General features: G+C 46.7%; 2 protein-coding genes across 8 annotated transcripts in view; one reads left to right on the top strand and one right to left on the bottom strand.

The window, feature by feature from the left end:
• Nucleotides 1–3,323: 3,323 nt before the first annotated feature.
• Cnga4 (cyclic nucleotide gated channel alpha 4) lies at nt 3,324–11,677 on the bottom strand. 4 transcript variants are annotated; one of them, XM_005380125.2, is made up of 8 exons: nt 11,628–11,677; nt 10,739–10,931; nt 9,375–9,563; nt 9,146–9,247; nt 8,840–8,946; nt 7,940–8,585; nt 6,835–7,184; nt 3,324–4,980 (listed from the first exon to the last, which is right to left on the bottom strand). In XM_005380125.2, the coding sequence occupies exons 2-8, from the start codon at nt 10,801–10,803 to the stop codon at nt 4,520–4,522; spliced, it is 1,920 nt and encodes a 639-aa protein (XP_005380182.1). In that variant the 5' UTR covers nt 10,804–10,931; nt 11,628–11,677; the 3' UTR covers nt 3,324–4,519. The 4 variants fall into 4 exon arrangements, with proteins under 4 accessions (XP_005380182.1, XP_005380183.1, XP_005380184.1 ...); XM_005380126.2 differs by having other exon boundaries at nt 10,739–10,837; nt 11,628–11,666; XM_005380127.2 differs by lacking the exon at nt 11,628–11,677 and adding an exon at nt 9,656–9,784 and having other exon boundaries at nt 10,739–10,800.
• Nucleotides 11,678–11,795: 118 nt separating this feature from the next.
• The window catches only part of Fam160a2 (family with sequence similarity 160, member A2), a 23,775-nt gene continuing 20,490 nt past the window's right edge, over nt 11,796–15,080 (top strand). For 3 of the 4 annotated variants that reach the window (XM_005380119.2, XM_005380121.2, XM_005380117.2), the window contains exon 1: nt 11,798–11,921. The gene's annotated coding sequence lies outside the window, so the exon portion shown is untranslated. Of the gene's footprint in view, nt 11,922–15,080 lie in introns of all 4 variants that reach the window. The other variant, XM_013512031.1, reaches the window with a different exon arrangement.

The following is a 15,080-nucleotide window of genomic DNA, read 5'->3' as shown; positions in this document are numbered from 1 at the left end:
ATTATTTGTCTATTTGTTTTCCTGAGAAACTATTTTGTAGATAATAATATGTAAAACGATAACCATTGATAATTTCCTACCATTTTGTCTGTAATTTGCTAAGTCCCCCCTATTATTATGTTATCCTTCTTTTATTCTTTAAAATAAAAAAAAAAAGAAGTAACAGGCATCCTCAGTAAGTGATATATCAGAATCAAAACTTAACTCTGATTGTTTCCAAATATATATCATTTCCCATCTGTTTACTCTGAGGCCAGACTAATGCTTGCCCTGATGTGGATCATAATTCTGATCCCACTTCTTCCCCAAGTAGACCATTTGTCTCTGATGGTTGCCTCAAGCCAAATCGCAGCTTCAACCCCAAACAGGAATCCACCCACCTTGCCTCCTGCTCCTGGTTCCTAGGGTTTGAGTTACATCTTTCCTTGTGTCTAATGGCTTCTATTCCTATGAATCTGATTTCCTCCCAAGCTTGATACTTTATTTCCGTTTGTCTTCTGGGCTAGAAGTCAAACACTGAGAAAGAAAAGGGAGAGCCGAAAGAGCTTCCAGGGGGTGGGGAGTAGCTAACTCCGAACACTGAGGAGGAGGGTATGCCCTCCATCTTAGCCAGGGCGAGGCCTTAAGTACTGTGGGAGGGAGAGGAACTAAGCTGGAAGCAGATGGGCTCTCAGCAGGAGGGCCCTTATGGTCTTGACACCCCTGGAGAAATTTCTTATAGCACTGACTCCAAAACTTCTGCCCACCTCTGACAGCTTCATGCGTGTAGATCCTGGAGGCAGAATTGGTAGCTCTTCTCCAGAGCAGCAGGTGGTCCCTGGTCTCTGGCTGCAGCCCTAAGATCACACTTCAGTACACTGGACAGACTTGCCAGCGATTCACAAGCTCTGCTTTGCACAACTGGCTCCTTTTCCCCTGGTTACCAAGGTTACTGGCCACAGCCAGCATGCCCAAGAAAGAAAGGCATGTTCCTGGTTTCGGCTCAGAAGAGATAGTCCCCTTCCTCATCTCCTTATAGGAAAGTGTATGACAGACTTAGTAGCACTATGATATTGGGCAAGTTCTCTAATTCCAAAGCCTCAGTTTCTTTATTTCAAAACGGGATAGCAAGGATTATTTCAAATCATGCATTTGACCCAGAATCTAGTGTCGAATAGGTTTTCAAGAAATTCAGTGTAATATCTTTGGCTGAGCTCTGGGCTTTGGTTTCCTGATCTGGAAAAGTGGGCATATTAACAATTTAAAGTTCCTAACATTGTCACAAGAATTATAACAACCTAGTGATACAATATATGAATAGCACTTATACATGATTTCATAACTGTGTACAATATCGCACACCTCTCTAAATCAGGCAATTTTCAGTTAAGTTTTTAATCACCTATCTTTTCGGGGCCTTAATCTCAGTTATTCTTTGTGGCATTCTTCCATGTTCCTTGTATTGCTTTCCCAATTTAGTGTCTTGGGAGGTCTTTAGGTGTCTGATGTTGGCTAGGACATCTGGAGCAAGGCCTCTGTCTCCTGACCATGCCAGCTATGCTGGTGTGTTCTTTGTTCAAGCTGGCACACCCTGCAGGGGGTGCTTCTCTGAGACCCCCATACCTACTCTGGCATAGTGATCATCTGCGGTTTCCAGAGACCCCGACCTTGGTGTCCCCTGTTCTGAACCCTCTGTGGAAGTGGAGCCCAGGCTTCTTTCCTTCACCAAGAGTCTGTGATAGAATTTTGGCTTCCATTGTCTTTGCCTACTGTGTTATATGGCAAAGGGACTTTATAGATACAGTTAAAGTTAATGATCATCGGACCTTAAAATAGGGAGAGTGTTCTGGATTATGCAGGTGGATGTGATCAAGTCAGATGAGTCCTAAAAGGAAAGATTTTTCTCAGCCTGATAATAGGAGGGACTTGGAAAATGAGATAGCTATAGTGTGCTTTTGTTGGTCTGAAGATTCAGAAGTTGGGTATCAAGCAGAAAGAGAGCTCAGTCCTACAATCAAAAGGCACTAAATTTTACCAACAGCCTAATGAGCTTGGAGGCAGATTCTTTTCCAGAGCCTTCGGTTAATGGCTCAGCCCAGTGACACCTTGATTTCAGTCTTGGGAGGCTCTGAGCACAGCCTGGAGTTCTGACTCACAGAACTTTGAGATAATAAGTGGGTGTTGTTTTAAGCAGCTAAATTTGTGGTGATATGTGACAGCAAAAAAAAGAAAATTAATATAACATTCAAGAATCTCATTCCTTTTCTTAGTCTTGGAAATCTTCCCTTGTTAGGTCCAGAAGCTTCTGTTTCTCCAACGCTAAGCCCTTGGAGACAGGCAGTTTGATACTAAGTAAATTGTTTATGAAAACCTAGAAGCCATGGTCACAAGATGATTAAAGGCAAAGAGTTTCTGATTGTTTTTGTTTTTGATCCTGCGACCCCAAAAGCTTTAAGTTTAGGGGATGCAAAGATTTAGGTACCTTATGATGGGAGGAAGGATCAAATGTACAAATCTCAAAATGATAATTTCAATAAAAGTTCTTGCTACATATATAGGTACCTACCCTAGTGCTTGATACACACTAACTAATGTACTTTATATGTGAGGAATTTATTTTGCTTTTTTGGTTGTTTCCAGAACCTAAAACTGTGTTCACTTCTGCCTGTCCTGAACTTCAGGTGTCAAAACACTGTCTTCAATACAGTGATGGCAACGGCTCCCTAACTAGAGGAACTCAGTATGAAATTGATGACATTTAAGTTGCTCTATGGCATGGTGGCTCCACCTTGAAGAATTTGATCCTCTCATTCAGGAAGAGAAGAGATAGAGAAAAAATGCATATCCGGCTGTAGAAGAGTTTTGTTTCTGCATTCACAACATGTCAGATAGCCAGATGTTACCCTTCTTGTGCTATAGAACAGGATTCCACGGCTGGCATGGGCCACCTGTTCTAACAGAGCTTTCTTGGGGGACAAGTGTGCATATTATATAATGTCACCACTTAGGTTTTTTTCAGGTCCCTAAATCTGATATTACCAAAATGGCCTTCAGAGTGTAATTATGCATTCTAGTTCAACATGATTTGAGGTAGAAAAACCTCTCACGAAACTGCCACATATCTTCTTCCAACTCTGGGCCTCTACTCTGCTTCAAGTCTTTTCACTTTAGATAGAAATATATATTCATGTACCTCTATGTGTGAGGAGTAGTTTGGTCCCTGGAGACACAGAGATGAACAAGACAGACCTGGTGACTGACAAAGCAAGCTTATATTCTGTAAAGAAGAATTCATAATATAACTACACATTTTAAAATGATTTACAATGCAATGGCCCCCAGAATCTCTCCTGACAATAGAGACTTACCACTTAAATTATAAATTTAATTGCAGGCTCACTTAAAAGTGCTAACTGGCACCATGTCATGGAGTCGCTGAATGGTGACCCAGGATGAATGTGATTCAGAGATGACGTCAGACTTTCCTACCCTAAACCAGCAGATCTCCTTCAAAGTACACCAAAGTATTTCAAGCATACTCATCTCTGCTTATCCCTGGGGATGATATTCCACCCTACCTAGTCTCTACTCTCTGTCCTATGTCTAGGAATATCATATAAGAGGGTTGGATTTCTGCCAGCATCAAGGCCAGCTCCAGCAACTGGTAAGTTAGGTCAGGGCCAGAAAAGAGTAGAAGCAAAGTTACCTAGTCTGGCTCACTCAACTAGGTCAAACACCTTAGAATTCACAAAGCTGAGGACATACACTGTGGTGTGCTATGCAGTGGCCAGTGTGTGTATGTGAATATACCTGGGAAAGCAGGTACACACTTAGAGCGGTGTCATGCACAAGCCTGCTTCACTTTGGTTCAGTACTGATTCCTTATTCTTCAGTACCCCAATTGTTCTGAATCCAACTTACCATGTCCTATACACCTCATGCCCCTCACTCTGTGACTCAGAATTTAGACACAATTCAACCCGGCCCATCACTGGTTTTGTTTTGTTTTTTTTTCTAGCCCCATAAATGCTTAGTGAGGAGGCAAGTACTTTATTGAAGTACAGTTTGCAGGGTACACTTGCAAGCCACTAATATGGTAACACTCAAAGGACATCTTGGACCAGGAAGGCTCTGGGTGTGTTTTTGTGTTTTCACAAGCCTGTATACAACTATGGAAGGCATCTATTGGTGTATGACTGTCAGCAAATGTTTAGGAGGTGCATAACTGAATGTGCATATATTATGTGGGTATATGTTACACCCATGCTTATGAGAAAGCATGTATGCTTTGAGAATGGGGCCAGCATGCGCATGTGTAATTTTGTGTAAGTGTGTGTGTGTGTGTGTGTGTGTGTGTGTGTGTACTGCTAAATGGGGAGATCAGTGTGTTCTATACTCCCACATCCCTAGCTGGGCATCTACTGACCAATTCACTCTTGCCTCTCTGATATAGCAAACAGGAGGGCAGAGTTTCTGCAGGCAATCTTTCCTACAACTCTGGGTTCACTTGGAAGTGGGAGTCCTTGGGACAGGAATGGGGTCATTCTGGACCTGGGGGTCCCTCCTGGTCAGCTCTTTCCCCTCCATCCTTGGAAGTTCCCTCCCCAGGCTCACTGTCAATATCAGCCTCGACCAGGTCCTCGGATACTGGCCACTCTCGAGTCTGCCACTCGAGCCTTTCTATTCGGTAGGCAATCTTGAGTGCACTGGACTCCAGCTCGGCCAGCAGGCGAGCAAATTTGGTCTGCAGATCATCGAGCTGCTGGTCGAGGCCTCTCAGTCGGGACTCTGTGGCCTCCTGAAGAGCAATCTCAGCTGCCTCAGCATTCACATCCAGTTTGTTCATTTTGAGCAGGATCTCACGGCCCTTCTCCTCCATGACAGCCTGGGCTTGTGGATATTCACTGAGCACCTCTCGAAGGTCCTCTTTGCTCAAGCAAAACAGGTCTGAATAACCGAGGCTCTTGATATTGGCTGTGCGGCGGTTCCCAGACATGTTCCCTGTGGTCCAGGGGCAGACAGATGGGAGGACAGTTAGGCAAGGGGAGGTGGCATTTTGTGCCTGTATCAGGACCCTCGCCTCCATATTTGTGCTTCTATATCATTTTTTTCTGTCTAATTCTTTGGTGGTGTACTGGGGACTAATTCTTGGTGGTGTACTGGGGACTAGGCCCTATGCTGGACGGGTGTCAGTGACCTGCCTCAAAGATTTCACAAGAAGCCAGGCATTTAATGGGATAGTTATGTAACAGTACAGCTGATACATTTAGCCTCATGCATTGGGTGCTGTGGGAAGACAGGCAAAGAGCCCCTACTAAGCTGGAAGGGCAGGCAGGGAATTTAGTGAGGCTTGCAGGAAGGGATGGTTAAATTGGGTAGGAGGTAACTGGGGAAGAGGAGGAAGGTGTGGGAGGAAGGCAATTTAGCCAGAAGGAGGAGCAAGTGCAGAGAGATGAAGCAGAAGAGAACCAGGTAGATGCAGAAGACAGAAAAGAGCTCAGCATGGCTGAGGTGCAGGGCATGGGGGAGTGGAGAGAGGAGGGAGGAAGGTTACTTTGAATCTTGTAAACCACAGGAAGGAATTCAGATTTTATGCTGAGGGCAGTGGGAAACTACTGAAATGCTTTAAGCTGGGGAGTTACATGGTATCATTGCCCTTTTCTCAGCATTGGAGATTGAACCCAGGGCCTTTGCACTGAGCTACATCTGCCCCCCATCTTTTGTTGGGAGACGGAGTCTTGCTATGTCCCTCAATTGCTCAGACTGGGGTCAAACTTGTGATCTGCCTGCCTCAGCCTCTCAAAGTACCACCTGCATTTTAGAAAGACATTGGTAAGAGGCGGGTGGGAAAGGAGGCTAAATGCTGCCAAGTCTCAGAGAGAGCTCGCAGAACATTAGGAAATATCCATTTGTTGAACATTTGCTAGGTAGCAGGCACTGTGCTGCATGTCTCACGGATATAACTCACTTATCCTCACAAATAGCTGTGTGAGTTTTCAATATTATTCTTACTGGATACAAGAGGAAATTGAGGGCTAAAAAGAAAAGTGATTTGTTCAACGACAAGCTGAGAAAAACGGATGGCCTACAGGACTGGGAAATTGAGGAGGTCTCTGGAGGGCAGATGTGAGAAGTTCAGAACTCAGGCTAGAAGAGCAGGTCTAGGGCACATCCAGTCTCAGGCAGTGACGGGGCACCCTTTCACAGCCTCAGTTTCTTTATCTGTGATAGGGCGTAACAACTCCTACTATACAGGGCTGACGAGAGGAAAAAGTGAACTGCTGTACAAAGCCTGGCCCGGTCTGGTGTTGATGGCCAGTAAATGGGAATTTCTTCTCTTTTCTTTCCACTTGGCTGTGAGAAAGTCGTTCCTGGTACTGATTCCAAGAATGTGTACTTATCACCTATGTAACCTTGGGCAAGTTACCGAACTGCTCTGAGTTTCAACTTCCTTATCTTTAAACCAGGACAAGATTGGGACCTATCTTACAGAGTTGTGTGAGAATTTAATGAGTTGATACATTTGAGACTCTCAGAGCAGGGTGTGTAGTAAGTGTGGGGTGAATGTTAGTATTATTACTATCACCTCAGTCATTTTCTACTGGCGCATGGGTGCTTCAGTCAATACCCACAGAGCAGGGCTACTCTCTCTTCCAAGGACCCAGCTTGCTCACTGACTTTGGCTTAGCTTCTTTTCAGGGAATTTCATGTCCCACTTCTCTCCTAACCCCTGTAGTGACTCAGGTAAGGGTCAGGTTTCCTTTATCTCTGTGCTTTGATTCCTTGTCCCACTCTTGGTTCTGCTATCTCATTTCTCTTCAGCCCTGTCCCTGGCACAAATGCCAGGGTGCCTACCTTTGATGTTGATGATGCTGATCTCCCCGAAGTACAGCCCTGCCCCAAGCACAGCATACTGTGTGATACCGTCGTCTGCCACCACAGCCAGCTGACCCTCGCGGATAATGTACATCTCTCGGCCAATGTCCCCTTTGCGGCACACGTATTCACCAGGTGAGTAGGTCTGGGGCTGCAGCTTCAGCACCAGCTCCTCCAGCAGGCTTGCCTCGCAGTTCTGGAAGATCTGTACCCGTCTCAGAGTAGACAGATGCACTGACACAGCAACCTCCGCCCGAAGCCGCTCAGGCAAGTGTTGTAAGATGGCCACCTCATTGGTCATCTTCTTGTTGATCTGCAGATGCTGGTACCTGGGAGAAGGGACAGTGCCATTTTCTCACCAGCCCCCTACATGGCCATCTCCACCCTTTCTATGCGGGTTCAGTTCAGCCAAGAGCTGGCTGAACTGAGGTCTCAGAGGGGTCTACGAGGGGTACATGACAGTTGGCTATTCTCCTTTCTTGGTCAAAGACACACTTTGACCTCTTCTACCTCATGCAAATTGTGGAAGCCTCCACTGCTTGACACGGAATAACATACCTTTACCTCCTATCAGGCTCCACCCTGCCCCACAGTGGGTGCCTCACACCACTTACATTGATAGCTACTTTATCCCCTGGGCTTTCATCCTCTCAGGGAGACTTTGTTGAGGATCTTCAACCATGTGACAGTTCTTTTTGTTCAGAACACAGTATGCACTACCACGATACAGTCAGCCATTTTGTTGGCCATCCCTTGGGGTGCACTGGCCATCTCCACTCACTCCTTCCAGAGCCTTCTGAGACCTAACCAGGCATGGGCTCCTCCCATTCCCTCATTTCCATTTATCTTTTCCTTGCATGAGTTCCTCTTCCTATTGGTCTCTTTCCCACCCTCTCCCAGAAAGAAGTCCAGAATGTCTCACTGGAAGAAACCCCTTTCCAAGCTTTCCTACAGATCTAAGTATGAAGAGCACATTTTGACTGCCTTGGACCAGTGAGTACTGAGAATGAGGTTGCCTCCTTAAATCCTATCTGGCCTGATCTGGAACTTCTCCCTGGCCTGATCTGGAACCTGAGAATCTCACCAGTCAATGACGCGCCGCTCCAGTCTGCGGTTGACGTGTTGTAGCTTCATGTACTTCTTCACCAGCGCGTGATCTGGGTAGAAAGCTGCATCTGCCGTGTTCATGTTGTAAATGACAGAGCTCATGCTACCCATGATGGTGGCGAAGCCCATGACGGCCAGCAGGAAGTCACCCACCATGAAGAGGTACTCTTCCTCCTGGGCTGGCAGTGGTGTATCACCCACAGTAGTCAGGATCAGGGTGGAGAAATAAAAGCTGTAGAGGTACTGGCGCCGCAGGCGCTCAAAGCCAGGCCGTGTTGGGTCTGGGTATACCCAGGCGTCACGCCCAAAGCCCAGGTACCGGGACAGGGCAAAGTATAAGCAGCTGTTCCAATGGATGACGACAAATATGTAGAGCATCAGCTTGGTGATGCGAAAGGCATTCGGGTAAGCTGTGCGGGTCTCTGTGCGGTCGAAGGCCTCAAAAAGGCGGGGCACCCGAAGGAAGCGATTCAGCCTCAATGTGGGTATGTGGGGGCCTAGCTGCATGTAGACCAGGTCGGTGGGGATCAGGGAAGCCAGGTCCAACACAAAACCCCATGTGCGAATGTAGCGACTGGCGATTCTACCCTTGTCCACCACCAGGATGCCCTGTTCTAAGAATCCTAGGAGGAGGAAGGGAGGAGACAGTTTGGGATCAACCGTGGGTGAGGATGGACAGACCAGGGTAGGGCAGAGAGATAGACATAGAGTGGGTGGACATAAGCTACTCCAGAGTTTCTAGGGTGAGTTCAGTGATGTTGTCAAGCATAGGCAGAGGTAGGTGAAGGTGGAGGGGGACTCTTCCTTGATAACAAGAGATATTATTTAGGAAGGGAATGTGGGACAAAGGCTCTGTCCGACCTAGGGGCTCACTGACCTGTGTGGAAGTGCACCACGATGTCCAGTAGGTACAGCAGATCACTGGTATAGTCCAGTACAAACCAGGCCACCAAATAACCATGCTGTAAGTCTGGAAAGCAGGCTCTGTGGGGCCAGGATAGGAGTGCTTGACTTAGAATCACCCTCTGTGTGTAAGGCAGTCCTACCAGGCCCATTACTCTACCTTGGGCCCTTTATGGGTGTTGCCCTCCTTTGGGCACTGCCCAAGGGCCCACACCACTTCTGGGCCTCACTCTTTAGCCATTATCTCCAACCAAGTCCCCTTTCAGTGCCCCTGCCAAACCTGCACACGATGATGATGAGGTTATACATGACTGGGAAGACCATCGTGTTCAGCCACCAGTAGTAGTAATCCCCAGATGGATCTAGGACAGGCAGCTTCTTCCTGCAGGCAAAAAGGGAGATTTTGCTTCACCAATTCACCAGACAGGTTGTAATTTGGAGCACTAAGAGAAATGAGGTTCTAGGGAGTAAGGAGAACAGACCTGATACTGAGGACTAGGACTCCTCACCTGGTTGTGGAGGAGGCAGAGGGACTGGATTCTGTTGTCTTCACTTTGCTGTCCTGGCTCATGGTTCTTGGCCTGGTTTTGGTGCTTGAAGTATCTAGGGCCGCTCTGCTTGGGGAGGTGGGGGCTAGTGCTTGACTGCCTGGAAGAGGCTGCTCTTCGGCTACAGCTGTGACTTCTGTCTTTGGAGCTCTTAGCAACACAACCAGAACTAGCAGTTACTGAGCAGGTAGAGGCAGTGTAGTTCTGCCACCCTGCGCTATCTCCCGGGCATAGACTCACACCTGCCAGCTAAACACCATTAATGAGGTCCCTGGAGGGGTCAGAGGGAGCATGCCTCAGAAGGAAGTCTGGTCCTTGCTTCTGTCTTCTTTTTCCTCTCCTTTAACTCCAAGCTGAGCTACACAGGGGCCCTGTAGAGTGGGAGATCTGGGTTTCAGATGAGATTCGGCTCATTCAGGGTGGTTATAGCCATAGATCTGGGTTTCAATGTAGGTTCAAACATTCTGGTTTAGTTCATGCAGGTTCTCTGCTGGATCTCATTATTTATTTAACAGCTATTTGCTGAATGGCTCATCTGTGTCAGATGCTAAATTAGTGTCCAGGGACAAAGAGCAGGCCTCTCATATCAGATATGAGCTCTGTTTTCACCGTCTATACCCTTGTCATATCCTCCTGACCTCCTTCCTACTGGATGGTGTGATGGGGGCCATCTTATGGTGCTTTTGTCCTTATTCCTTTCCTATCACCTCTAGTGCTTAATGCCAACAACCATTCCATGCATTTTCTGGATCTTCAGCCTCTTCCAATGTTTCCCTTTTTGGGAATATGCATAAATCTTTTCTAGACCAAAATAAGAGTCCTATTAATTCTTCTTCAGCTTGATGTCCCTTTCATTACTATCATCTTTCTCAGTCAGCAAGTTAGAATCCTGCTGTGTTCCAGGACAAAACCTTGCTAAGTGTTGAAGACAAGAGGGATAGGACATTCTTCCTTCCCTCCAGAAGCTTACTGCCTGGCAGGAGATCTTAACAGTGTCTTTCTGTCCCTTTTATCTTATCCAGGCTACTTAGGTCAGACAGCACTCACACCCTTAATCCTAGTGCCCTTGATCCTAGCATTGCACCATGCATCAATGCCAGCATCAGGCACTCTAGATCCATCCACTTCTGAGAAAGCCCCACCTATGAGGCTTTTTGGGGACATCTACAAACAAGCCATAACAAGCCCTATCTGACATTTTCTCTGTATGTTCTTGAGGATCTAGAAACACTCTGATTGCCGTTCACAGAGCTTGCTCCACTCGTGGTCCATTCTATCTTGCCTTGATGACAACTTTTAGGTTGTAACTTCTAATGTGTAATTACCTGTTTACCGTATTTCCTCTACCAGGCTGTAAGTAAGCTTCCGGAGGGAAGGAAGCATGTCCCATTCCTCTTGTCTTTAATACTTAGTACAGTATTGGTCTGGTATGTAGCAAGATTATATCTGGTATGTAACAACATGGCATCTCCTCCTGGAAGTCCTTCCTGGGGCCCTTCTCCCGTCCTTCCTCTGTCTCTGTACACACAAATCCTGCTAAGTGCTGCTTCTAGATGGTTCTCCTACTACAGCACTTTTTACACTACGTTGCAATCATCTCTGTCTGGTTAAGGATCTGTGGTCCCGGAGGGCACAGACTCATTGTAATCGACCTGGACATCAGCCTGTTCTTGCAGGCGCTTAATCTTTGTCCCTTGACCGACTAAAGCAACACCCAAAGGGTCACGGAGCAACACAGAACAGAGGCGTGGCAGGACGCAGGGAGAGGTGGCTATTGCTGGGCACTAAGGTACAGTGCAATAGTATGCGCAGGTGCGGCAGAAATGAGCTTGGTTGTTTACAGTCAGCGCTCTCTAGGGTTCAGCTTTTCTGCAGGGCCTGCCCGCCTATTGACTCCCTCCCCGAGGCCTACGCTTTACGGCTAGCCACGCCCCCAAGCCCACTCTTCCACCCTGAACACGGCTCAGAACCCGGGGCCCCGCCCCTCTTTCCCTGGTTCTTCCATTCCTCTGGCTCTCCTAAGCCCCGCCCCTCGAGTTTTCCTTGCCTCTAAAAGTCTGATCCTTCCCTAGGTCCCGCCTTCTGCCCTCTGGTTCGACCTTTCCTCCCTAGGCTCCGCCCCAGCCCCGCGGGCCTCCGCCTCCCCAGAGGTCTGCCCCTATGATACGTCGGAGTCCCCCGGGGGGGCGGGGTCTACAGCTGCAATGGGCGGACCCTGGGAGAGAAGGCGGTACTTCTTCCTCCGAACGCCGCCGACCACCCCGCCCCTGCGCTCGGCCGTTGCCAGGAAACAAGCGTCGACGCTACGGCTTTGGCCTCGCCCAGCCAATCAGCTGTCACGCCATGGCCCAGTCCTGCGTCGCTGGGCGGTTACGTGTGGTGCGCGGGGGCGCGGGCTGCGTGTAGCGCGGGGCGGGGCGCGGCTGGAGCGCCTGAGGAGCGATGGCGGCGGCCTGAACTCACCTTAGCACATCCACGACGACAGGGCCCGGCCCGGGTTGGCGCTCTGTGAGTGAACCGTACGCGTGGGTCAGAGGGCCGGAGGGGCGCGTGAGGGATGAGGGCCCGGGGAGTGATGGCACCGGGTTTGGTGACTGCAGGTTGCGAGGGGACCGGGTGAGGAGCTGGCAGGGGCTGAGGGGCTGTGTCCAGGTGGGGCGCGGGATGAGAGGTCGGGGTAACGGGACGAGTCAGGAGCTGGTTAGGTGAACCCCTGGGGTGCTTTCTGAGGGGCCGGGCTGCAGGAACTCGTGTGCGCGGAACCCCGAGGGGCTGGGGCTGCAGAGGGCATGGGTGAGCCACAGTCCTGGGGCAGCGCGAGGGGCCAAGGCCTGTGCGGGGACAGTGAGGAGAGTGAAGGGCCGAGGCGGGAGCCCTGCGGGCGGCGGCGGGTGGACGCGGGAGTGGAAGGCAGGGCAGGCGAAGAGGGAGGACGGTGGTGAGCCGCGGCTAGAGGTGTGAGATTGGTCCTGGGCCTCTTCCAGTGGATTGTCCTGCTCAGTGAGAACCACAGTTTTAGACTCGGACAGCGTGGATAGAAGTGCTGTGCGCTTGCTTTGCCCCTCCAGTGGATTCTATAGATTTTGGAGGGAGAAGAAAAAAAGAAGGCGTCACGGGCAGTAGTAACTATGATAATGAAAAGTCATCTGGGGGCTCAGTCGTCGATAGAGTAGTCTTTGGGGCCCCAGTTTGTTCTGGATTGCAGACGTGAAGGTGAGGCCTTTTATGGGATTTTTTTTTTCCCCCCTCTTTAATTATGGCTGCTTGTGTTCTCTCTTCCTGGTTCTGAGCAGCAGTACAATAATCCATTATTGCTCCTTCCCTCTGGTTGGACTGACCTTATCTATATAGGACTGACTACTTTCAGTTGCTAATTCAGCTTTTCCTGGGAGTTGCATGACTAGCTGTAGATAGGCTTTCAAACAGAATGGTCTTGCTCTCCTTTTTTTAAAGTTAAATTAAAAAAAAAAACTATTGACGTAAATGTATGTACAATAACCTGCTCACATTTAAAATGGACACTTGTGAAGTCTTGATATATGTACACATTTGTGAACTACTGTCACTACCAAGATACCAAACATTTTTACCACCCTGAAAGTTTTCTCTTATTTCTTTGAAATTCATCCCTCCCTCTATACCCTGTAATTGTGATTACATTATTAGTATTTTACAAGCCCCCTTCTTCCCACCAACCTATACATGAAAACTTCAGAAAGTTGGATTCTACTCAGTGATAATGGCCACTTTCCTACCCTTAAATTTTCCTCTCTGCTGACATTGTCATGGAACTAAGACATCTTGACTCTTCCTCAACAGTTAGGTCTTCCCAAAGACCATTCCTTGAGAATTCCGGGCAGCCACAACCTCCATGATATTCCAGAGTCTCAGCCGCAGAACTAACTGTTCTAGTCTATGATATATTTTCATTGCTTCTCTCTGGAGACCAAACAGGTCTTCATACTGGTGGAACGTTTGGCAGCCTGCTAGGACTCAATAGCACATACCTGGAAGTAGAGTTTAGAATAATGGTTCTTAAACACTGGGCCAAGGACCATGATATTTTCCATCCATATAAGGTGGAAAGAAAGAGAGACAGCAGAGTGAGTTTTCTGTAAAGCTAAATTTACTTTGAGATTATCTTTCCTATGCTGTTGATGTTAAAGTACTCTTTCACTAATGAAATAACAATGACAGTAGATGGTGACTTTTTAAAAAATGGTTTTATTTGTCAAAATAGAAAGTGAAAACCCTATTTTTAATTTTTAACTTTCAAAAAATTACTTCTGTTGGTTCATGAAATCCTGAAATTAGGCTGATGGTGGTATGATTGTTGTTTTATATGAGGTGTGCATTTACATGGTAATTCTGTATAACTTCTAATATCTGAACAGTATTCATGCTTTGCTAGTAGTTTTTTTTGCTATAAAATCAAAATTTCATGCTTTGCAAAGCAATCTCAAATTTTACTGGATTTACGTAGGTATATTGTGAGGTAGGCCAGGGGAGGAATTCTTATAGTTGAGGAATCAAATTCAGACGCTGGTGGTCATAGGGATAGAGTGACAAAACTGGACTCAAAACTTGATCTCCTGAGAGTGAGAGTGACTTTGGAAAGATTTGTAACAGGGTAAAGGTCATATGGGGCAAAGGGCGTGGGTGTATAGGAAATGTGATGATGTGGAGGACCTTATACTCAGCAAAAAGTGTTTTTTATAATTTGTTATTGTTCTCTTTTCAAATGAGATTAAGGAGACTTTGAAGGTGGCATAGAGATGAGGATTATGTTTAATACTATGTCCGTGACATGGTAATAGGTATCTATGTTGCCTGGGTCACATGATAATGATAAGGATGAGTTAAATCACATGCTAGAGGATCCTTAGGGATTGTCTAAATTCTTGGTGGTACTGGAGAAAGCGCTGAAAAGTGTATTGTTTGCTATACCAAATCTTTTGTTGAAATAGCAGTACATTAATTGTAATGGATTTTGACTTATGCCTTATAGTTGACTGGTAGGTCTGAGAGAATGAATCGTAGATGAGGCTGATACAGAGTTAGAAACATGTTTGGAATCTGGTGTGTAGCCATTTATTCCTTATCTGCTATGTGCCAAGCAGTCTGATAAATGCTGGGAGAACAGACTCATTCATTCATATACAGTATTCATGCATTTACACACTTAGAAAATACTACTTGAGAATATAGTTTGTTCTCATTGCTCACATTTTATAGAAAACAATGAATAAGCCTGGTCCTATGACATCTCACAGAGTTCTTAGTCTTGCTGTGAGAGACAAATGCATGAAAAGGTAGTTTCAATTTAGAGAGAAAATTTAAAATATAAAAATATGTCATAATGAGGTGATTGCTTTCCTGTATCTAGTCTCTGTATGTAACCAGTGTTCTGTATCTCCACAGGTATCTTGAAATTAGCATGTCTAATACAGAATTTATTGTCTTTGCCTGAAAGACTTTTTGCACTGTATGTCAGATTTCAATTCAGGCAAAATTTCAGTGTCATTTTCCATACTTTCCGCTCCTTCACCAAAAGAAGTGAATTCAGTGACTAAAATCTTAATACATTTCTGTTATTTTCTTTATGCCCATTGTCAAATCTTCACTGTTAAAGCTTTAATTTAGCTCATCCTCATTTATTATCTGATT

Source organism: Chinchilla lanigera, unplaced genomic scaffold, assembly GCF_000276665.1.
Source record: "Chinchilla lanigera isolate Chin_1 unplaced genomic scaffold, ChiLan1.0 scaffold00013, whole genome shotgun sequence".
In the NCBI taxonomy this organism is placed as follows: Eukaryota; Metazoa; Chordata; class Mammalia; order Rodentia; family Chinchillidae; genus Chinchilla; species Chinchilla lanigera.
The sequence above is the reverse complement of the archived record's forward strand: the minus strand, read 5'-3'. Positions and strand labels throughout refer to the sequence as shown.

What these genes read in the sequence shown, in the direction of transcription:
- Cnga4 (XM_005380125.2), bottom strand. Translation starts at nt 10,803, where the DNA reads ATGGGACATGCTTCCTTCCCTCCGGAAGCTTACTTACAGCCTGGTAGA. An exon ending in CTCATCATCATCGTGTGCAG is followed by an intron (nt 8,947 to 9,145) that starts GTTTGGCAGGGG and finishes CTGGCCCCACAG; the next exon opens with AGCCTGCTTTCCAGACTTAC. An exon ending in CGTGGTGCACTTCCACACAG is followed by an intron (nt 8,586 to 8,839) that starts GTCAGTGAGCCC and finishes TCCTCCTCCTAG; the next exon opens with GATTCTTAGAACAGGGCATC.